At 53.6% G+C, this 8,575-nt stretch overlaps 1 protein-coding gene across 1 annotated transcript in view; it reads right to left on the reverse strand.

Moving 5' to 3' along the window:
* The window catches only part of MYH7B (myosin heavy chain 7B), a 29,197-nt gene extending 26,944 nt beyond the window's left edge, over positions 1 to 2,253 (reverse strand). The window contains exons 1-3 of the mRNA XM_065645692.1: positions 2,230 to 2,253; positions 1,313 to 1,468; positions 427 to 530 (exon numbers count right to left, since the gene is read on the reverse strand). Coding sequence (XP_065501764.1) covers positions 427 to 530; positions 1,313 to 1,409 — 201 coding nt within the window. The 5' untranslated portion in view covers positions 1,410 to 1,468; positions 2,230 to 2,253. The remainder of the gene's footprint in view (positions 1 to 426; positions 531 to 1,312; positions 1,469 to 2,229) is intronic.
* Positions 2,254 to 8,575: the final 6,322 nt, after the last annotated feature.

The raw sequence follows: 8,575 nt of genomic DNA on the forward strand, positions 1-8,575 counted from the left end.
TGCTGCACATCTCAGCTAAAAGGAGCAAGAATTGGCCGACTGGCCCCTTACCTCTTGTTTTGACCTTCGAGATGAGCTGGGCAGCGGTTCAGCATTGCACAGGGCTGTGCTGGAGCCGGTGCTGCCTTTGGGCAGATCTTCCAGCCCGACTGTCCCCCTGTCCCCTTCCGTCTGTCTCCCACAGCAAATTGTGCTTGAAAGCAAACCCTCGATGCAGGGGACACTGAACCGTTGCCGCTCTTGACAAGTAATTGGCCTACGTGTCCTGACACCCTGCCGTGTGTGTCCCCTCAGGGCACGGCTGGTCACTCAGCATGGAAGGGTTATCAGCAAGAGCTTGGATAGTTTCAGACGTGATCTTATCACGCATATCCCCCACCCGCACACACTTGCTAGCCCTTGGAAAATGAAAGGTATTTTGCTTACCTCCTTATTTTTGGTTTCCACAGTGACTTTGCCACCAGAGCTTTCTTTGATTTCCACTTCGATATAAGCTTCTTTCTCATCTGGGATCCAAGCTCGCTTCTTTCCTGAAGGAGGAAAAGAAAGGAAAGGAAAGGAAAGGAAAGGAAAGGAAAGGAAAGGAAAGGAAAGGAAAGGAAAGGAAAGGAAAGGAAAGGAAAGGAAAGGAAAGGAAAGGAAAGGAAAGGAAAGGAAAGGAAAGGAAAGGAGAGGAAATGTAGGAAACCATTTGAAATTTTCAACTGAAGGCCATATAAATGCAGTCCAATAACGTGGAATGACAATGATTATTCCTTCCTATACTCCAGTCATAGGAGCAGGGATTTCTTTGCCTTTTTCATGTTTGTCAGCTGTTTAATTTGCCAAGGTCAACTTTAATCTGATAGAAGTCTGCTGTTTCATGTGTGCTTGCACTCAGATCATTGTGAAAAGGGAATGGTGAGAGAAAGAAAAACTGTCCTTTTTTGCCAAGCCGAGAGGAGCAAGTTGGGCCCTGGAGCCCCTGGCATGGTGAGCCATGGTACAGCAGGGTGGCTGGCACAGAGCAGACACCTCCAAAATGAAACAGAACTGGAGAAGGCTTTGCCACCAGTCCCCCAGCCCTTCTGCCCCTGGGGGACGGAAGAGAGGAGCAGCCACTTCCACCCACATCTCAGCAGACAAAGAGACAGTCAAAAAACTACTTTTCCACCTTCTGAGATCTTCCTGTCCTCCAGGGTGATGGGGACAATTCTGTAGCACCTGCAGTACCACGGGTACCAGCACTGGGAAAGGGATGGGGACGCTCTGCAAAGAGAGCCATGGCTAAAGCTGCCCTGGGGCTGTGCCGAGAGCTGCCCTGGGTTCTTACCATCAAACGGGATTGTCTGAAGCTTCAGCTGCTCCGTGTAGCTTTTCCGGAGGTACTCAGCAGCCTCCCCAAACTGGCTCATGTCCAGCATAGACATCTTGCCCGGCTAGACAAAGACTTGGCAACAGCAAAGGAAAAGTGAAAGACACCTGAACGCTGGAAGGAAGGAAGGGACAAGGAGTCAGTGCATGGGGAAAGCACTCGCTGCTGGGCTGCTAACCAAGATAAACAGGGCCACCAAACAGGCTTTTACTTTTAGAGAGTGACAGAAGACAATGACAACAATACCAGCTAATAATAACCGTAATAACATGACAATTACTAAACATTTGCCCTTCTGCTGCTATCAGCTCCGCACTGCAAGTGTCAGCTGGATGACCCAGCATCACTTTGGTGTCAAAATCCACATTCGGATTTTAGGCATCATCGCAGATCATCGATGACACCCCCTCTCTTGATAAACTCAGCTAAAAACTATCCCAGCCCTACAGACCTGTTGGAGCCCTGGTCCCTGCACAAAACCTCCACAAAAACCTGGGTTTATGTTGCAGAGCAATATTGCAGGAAGATAAAAAGCAAGACTGGAGGTTTTATCCCTGGGAAGACCCCTTCTAGGAGACCGCTGTGACAGCTGCTTGGAAAAGCACTTTTATGAAAGTGCTTTCTAATATCCATCTAAAGCGGTATCCCACAGCAGAGCTCCGAAACGCCGCAGCTATCGCGAATGTAGCCACGGCTGGTAACCAGCAGCTTGGCAAAGCGCAGACCGTAGCAAAAATGCTCTCAATCCAGGTCTGTCCCACCCTCCCCTGTGCCACCAGTCAGTCCCTGTCCTCCAGGAACATCCACCCTGCCGAGCTGAAGCGGGTTAGTAGCAGAGGACAAGCGTGCACGCAGACATGCTCTTTCTTACTAACCTTGGCGATAGGACTGAGTGGCTGTGTGCGTGCAGCAAAGCCCCTTTTTATTGTGTCTGTCAAGGTCAGAGTGGGAAAAGATATGTCAGAAATTCCCATGTGTCATGTCCACACAGCTCCATTGGTGCTGCTGTCCCACTGCCTGGAGAGACACAAAAGGCAAACTTCGCTTTTATCTCTCTGCAAATGCAGCCTGGTTATTTTTATTCCTGTATTGTCAGGCGAGTACAAAGGCAGAGTGAGAGGCAGGGCAGGCAGTGCAGCTCTCCCAGCCTGCCCGTGCTGCCTGCACCGGCCAGGAGCAGAGGAACAAGAACTTCGCCATTTCCTCCTGCACCTGAGCAATCTGTCCTCCTGCTCCTTCCCTGCACCCCGCCAGGAGAGCCGCTGCCTGCCGGGGTGTGTGCAGCCACCGGCTTTCCCAGCTGGAGCATCCCAGCCCCTCGCTCTGCTCCGGTTCAGCCTCTCCCCGGCCACACTGCCCGAGAGCGGGGACCAGGGAAGGAGCCTGGGGCTTGGCCTCTGCTGCTCTCTCCTTTCTTCTCAAAGGGCTCGGCTCGTTTCCCGAGGCACACCAGCTGCTGCCTATTTAACACCAGACCTCACAAACACCAGAATTTTATTTTCTGGTTATAAGCAAGTGAAACTCAATGGTTTTGTCAGAGGGGTCTGATGCTCCCCAGAGCCGTAGCAGCAGGTGGGCTCGAGCCCCCTGCTCTGCCTGGCTGATGTGGGTGGACTCTGTCCTTGGCGAGCTCTGCCCAGCAGTAAAACCCCAGGTCCTGCTCCCAGAGCTCGCTTGCCTTGGCTTGGGAGCTTGGTTCATGGCTAGAAGAGATGAGAGATCTCGCTGCAGAGAAGCTTCTGGGTTTCCTCCACACCATTTCACCAGGGCAGCACTCAAAGGCACCATGTACAATGTGATCGCAGCCCAGAGCACCCCACTGTCCTGACGGCACGACCACGGGCTGCGTGACATGGGAACAGGACCTGGGGGACACAGCCAGACCCATACCTGTGCCATGGGGATTTCTGTGCCCGGCTCAAGGAAAAGCCATTTTAGTTGCTGACATCTGAAGTGAAGTGAGGTTTCTGCCCCTGTGCTGGCCATGTTGCTGCCTCCATGAAAGAACCCTCATACCTGCCCATCTCCTTTCTTTGCCTTTGCTTTGGTGCATTGAAAAAGCAAAGCAGGGCTGGATGGTTTTTTTGCACCTCATCACCTCCTGCCCGCACCAGGCCAGGGCAGGACCATCACGTACCATCCCTTGGGCAAAGGGCCCTGCAGAGCAGCCCAGGATCGCAGCCAGGACATTCATGCCCTGATGGGGTGGGCTACAGCCATTCAGTCCCCTAGGGAACATGGACAGTTCTCTCTGCAGCACTGCTCTGCTCCTTCACCGACACAAAGCCACTCCATGCACCCATGGGAGCAGGGACACTTGTGAAATGAGTTGCAGCCACCTCCAGAGCTGGAAATCAGCCTAACTAGGGCTGGCTGACTTGAGACCCACATGCATGTACAGGCACAGGTAGCTTCTGGTCCCCCTCAGCAGTGTGAATAGCTGTATTCCTCGTCGTCAGCCAACGGAGGTCTCTTGGTGCCTCTTGGCTCCCCAGTTGTGTGGTCATGTCCTAGGGACACAGAAATTAGAAATAACCCCACCGAGGTGATGCTGGAGAACCAAGGCCCATGGCTGCAGGGTTTTGCCATTCCCCATTCAGCATCCTTCACGCTCCAAAGAGACTTGGGGTTGTTGTATCCTCCCGAGAGAAGGGAAAACTGAGGCATGGGGTGATTAAGGATTAGCTGCACAGTGTTGTGCCCAGTCTGTATGTGGCATGGCCTCCACCACAGCCAGAATAGCATCACTGGGAGCTGCTTTGGGAATGTGGCTTCAGCCTGGGCACACAGCCCAGGTTGCAGAGAGATTTTTGCAGCCACAGGACTTGCCCTGAACCTAAGCCAGGTGCTGGAGGGGGTTTCTGCTTTCTAGTGGTAGTCAGTCCTTCCATCCAGCACACAGGCACAGTTTGCTACTGCACTCATGAATCTGGGTTCCCAGTGCCATCTCCCCCACATCCCCCTGACAGGGGGTCCCTCTGCCTTCCCACCCTGCTCTGGAGTGAACTCTGGAAGACTCATGGCATAGAGGAGGACTCCAGATCTGTCCCCAGAGAGGATGGCTCAGCTCAGGGATAGGTTGATGTTGCCATCATTGACTGCACGGTGCAATGTAAAGGCTTTGCATGGTGCCAGTCTCCCCTGTGAATTAAAATGCTCCCATGGAGGGGAGTCTGTAGCATGAACAGGGAGAATTTGAGCACATCAGGATAAAACAGTGCAAGCCCCCACCTCCATGTCCCACATGGGTACTCTCTCACCAGGCTGCTGGTAAGAAGCTCAGGTTCTCATCAGGATTTGGCAGCAGCTGGTGCGGCGCTGGACTCTGCAGATGTGTCTACTGCAGCTCCCCTGGGAAGACCCTCAGGGAGACACCAGTGCTGAGACCCCTCCTGACCACAGTGTGACAGAGGTGCTCAACCTTGCTGAGATGGCAGAGTTTCAGTGTCCTGAAGAGCCATGGGTGCTGGTGGACCACAGGTCCCTCTGAGGTTACCCTGGTGGTCTTCTGCCTCTCTGTCTTGAGCTTGGAGTCAGGTTTCCACCCACACCCTGGAGGGACCCAGGGCCTTTGGTGGGTCTGGTGCCAAGTACCTTTGCCATGAGCACCCCAGCAGTGGGATGAGCTCTTGGCCCAGACCTACCAGCTGGCCCAGCCTCACACATTCTTCTCAGGGCACGTGCCCTCCCCACGCTCTGCTCACCCCCTCCCCTGCCTTATCTTTAAAGCGATTTTATTTTCGGAGATTCCTCCTGCAGTTCCTTCTGTTCGCCCTAGTTTCTCTCCCTCTTTGAAGAGGTTCCAGCAGGATCCATCAAAGGCCAAGCAGATCTGTAGAAGGGGAAATGTGGAATGGTCGCTCCAGCAGCTGCTGAACTGCAGTTCCGCTGGGTTTGGACGTTTTCATCTCTGGCATTTGTGATGTGGTTTTCAGGGTGGTAGGAAGCTCATCCTCATATTGCTGTCAAGGCCTGAGCTGTGCCCTGCTCGGGCAGGTGTGACAGGGCATCTTCAGTGGGGCAGTGGCTGCAGAGGGCTCCTGTGGACCTTCCCTAAAAATCCCCATGCACAACAAGGAGCCCACGGCTTTAGCTGGAGCAGAGAGCAGTTTGCCTTAGGTTGCTGTTGCCCAAATAGCCTGCCTGAGTGTCCCACCAGCCCTGCATGACCATCCTCAGCGGTGGGAGCATCCCCCTTGACATTGGGGCACCCCCATTATTCCCCCATAGCTCTGTGCTTGATGTTGGCCTCCCATGAGATGATGGCAGAGGATGGAGCTCCTCAGCCATGTCCCCAAGGGCTGCACAAGCCTCTCCCCATGGGACAGGACACCACCGGCACCGGCCTCTGGAGCTGCCCCTTCCAAGAGCATTTTGTGGTCAGAGCATCTCCTACCCAGCCCTGGAGAGCCAGGAGGGTGCCAGTGCCTCTCCAGACAAATCCCCCAGCTGCTCCCTGACCCCCAGGAGGAATGTTTCCCATTAGCAGGCTCTGATAAGCAGCAGGAAGGAGAATTACTCTACGTGTCAGGCAGTTCGCTAGAGGTTTCCACACTTAACATATCACCGCTATCAGCTCCCTGAAATGCACTGGAGGGGAGTGCGAAGGCGGCTGATTAGATAAAGACAATCTGCAGAGGGGCTATTTCAGGCATATTTCCATCCAGTGAGAATGTCTACTCACAGTGAGAGAGGCGGAGGTGACAGGCCAGCGCCGCCAGCCCAACAGTGTCCCTCTGGCTCAGCCTGGCCATGCAAGGCTCCCTCCAAAGCAAACCCCTAAATCTCCATAGCCCTGTCCCAGCAGAGCGAGAGAGACAGCGGCCACTACCACAGCACAGCTTCCCATGCACCCAGCATCAGCATGTGATGGGTGCGGCAGCAACCCCAAAGGGCAGATGCTCCCATGGGGCTTGGGATGGGGTTGGCACTGGATCCCCCATCTCACAGCTCCCTGGGCACTTCCCAGCATGAGTGCCCTGCTGCCTGAACTGTTTGTCAGGCATTGGAACAGGCTGCCCAGGGCAGTGGCGGAGTCACCATCCCTGGAGGGGTTGGGCAGACGTATAGATCAAGTTCTTAGAGACATGTGTTAGTGCCAGGGTTGGGTTAACAGTTGGACTTGATGATCTTGAGGGTTTCTTCCAACCAAAATGATTCTGTGATTCTATGAACCCACCCTAGGTACAGTGCTGGTCCCCCTGTCCTGAGCTGGCTGTCTTTTGGTGGGGGATGAAGTGTTGCCTCAATAACTCTTCAAGAACATGCATGAAGCTGCTGCTGCCATGAGCTCCTCAGTGCAGTGGTCCACACCTCACCATGGCTCGAGGCTTGGGCAGTGTGGGCACACAGGTGGCTGAGCTTTCAGGCATTGCGCTTACACTGCATGCAGAGAGGCGCCAAACTGAGTATCAGGATTGAGAAGGCATCTGGAAAAGACGTGACGTGAGAAATTGGTGTCTGGAGTTAGCAAGCAAGGTGCTAGGAAGTTCACACATGGCATGGAGACAGTGAGATTGCCTGGAGACTGGGAAAATTGGAGAGGTTTTGTTTGTTCACTTTGAATTTACCAGCTTTCAGTTTCAAGAGATTTTCTTCTGGGGATTGCCACCATAAAGCTTCTGTTTAGGAATGAAGGTTGTACTGAACACTGCAAAAACTTACAGGAATGCGTGACCCTTCTGTAAAGATATTTGAGGTTTGGGCAATGCACTTCAAAACAACGAGGGAAAAGAGAATCTTGCCCTGTTCATTTGAATACTTAACAGCACCTTAATTGCAGCCGGCCTGCTGGGATAGACTCTGGCACACAGCGACATTTGGAAATCACGACCAGGAGCTGCTTGGAGGCTGCGAGGGAGGCACAGAGCCTGGTCAGAACTAGAGCTGGGTCGCAGTTCTGCCGGTCCGTGTGCAGGATCTGTCCCTGCGGTGCCTCAGCTGCTCTGGTTTTGCATCAGTTTTGATCTGCTTTGAGATCTGGAGCACAAAGTTAGGTAGAGTCCTGCACGTACATCAAGCCCGCACAACCAGCCCCTCGCAGAGCATCGGTTCCTGGGATGATCCCATCACAGCCCTCTGCTCTCTCCATTCCTCCTGCACCTTCTCCTTCCCTCCATGGGAAACCAGACCAGGGTGGTGTTGAGGACATAAGCTGATGGAAGTGGCCACACAGGGCTGCTTGGCTTTAGCAGTTGTTTCCTTGGCCTGATGAAGGCCATGGCTCTGCTGCCCTGGCCCATCGACCCAGCACTCTGCTCACGGCAGGCTCAGACACTGCTCGGCTTGTCCTCCCCACTGCACTTGGTCATCAAGCCTTGCAGTAGATCGAGCTCAGTCTATCTCATGACAAGTGACAATTGTTCAGGATGGAGTGTCAGCAGATGTGGGAATTCTTCATGGAATCTGGTAGGCTTGGACCTTTCTCAAGACTGGCTGTCACCTAGGAGGGAGCACTATTCCTGCATGTCCTCACATAACAACAGGACACCTTCTCACCTCACTGTGGGCCATGAGACAAGATAGGCTTTTCTTTCTCCAAACTGCAGCGAATATCTGATTCCAGGTTTCCAGTCTCTAGTCCGGATACGACCTGTAAACCTTGCAAACAGTAACTTTCCCTTACAAGATGCCCCCTGTCCCCAGGCAAGATTCTGCCCTGTGGCGTTTGGTCCCAAGGGTTACCTTGAGCACCCCAGTGCCGCAGCTGAGCTGGACACACACACACATATGAGGGAATAAACTTCCTTAAAAGCTCCTCCAGGAAGCAAGTCCTGGTGCTGGAGGGAATCTGGGCCCAGGGGAGCAGCCGCTGGGTCCATGACCAGCCAGCGTGGTGGCTGCCGGGCAGAAGAGCATCAGCATCCATGGCTGGTCCCAGCCCGGTGCTACAGGAGCTCGGGCACAGCTCGGGGCAGCGAAGGTGCAGCCAAAGGCAGGTTCAGCACGGCAGCTTCGTTTTCCAGCAGCTGGTCCCGCAGCCTGGCTCGCTGCTATTTATACCTCACTCCACGGCCACTTCACGGCACAGAAAGGCCTGGTGGAAAAGCGAAGGAAGTGAATTTACTTTGGGGAAGAAATGACACTACCCGTTTATAAATAACCTGGGTTTCATTGATCTTGTAGATGCTCTCTTGGCAGAGAGTCCAATGTCATCGCCCCAGCAATGCAGACAATACTTGGGCATTGTTTTATTCTCAGTTACAGGGAAAAGGACAGCAC

Source organism: Caloenas nicobarica, chromosome 15 (assembly GCF_036013445.1).
Source record: "Caloenas nicobarica isolate bCalNic1 chromosome 15, bCalNic1.hap1, whole genome shotgun sequence".
NCBI classification, from domain to species: domain Eukaryota; kingdom Metazoa; phylum Chordata; class Aves; order Columbiformes; family Columbidae; genus Caloenas; species Caloenas nicobarica.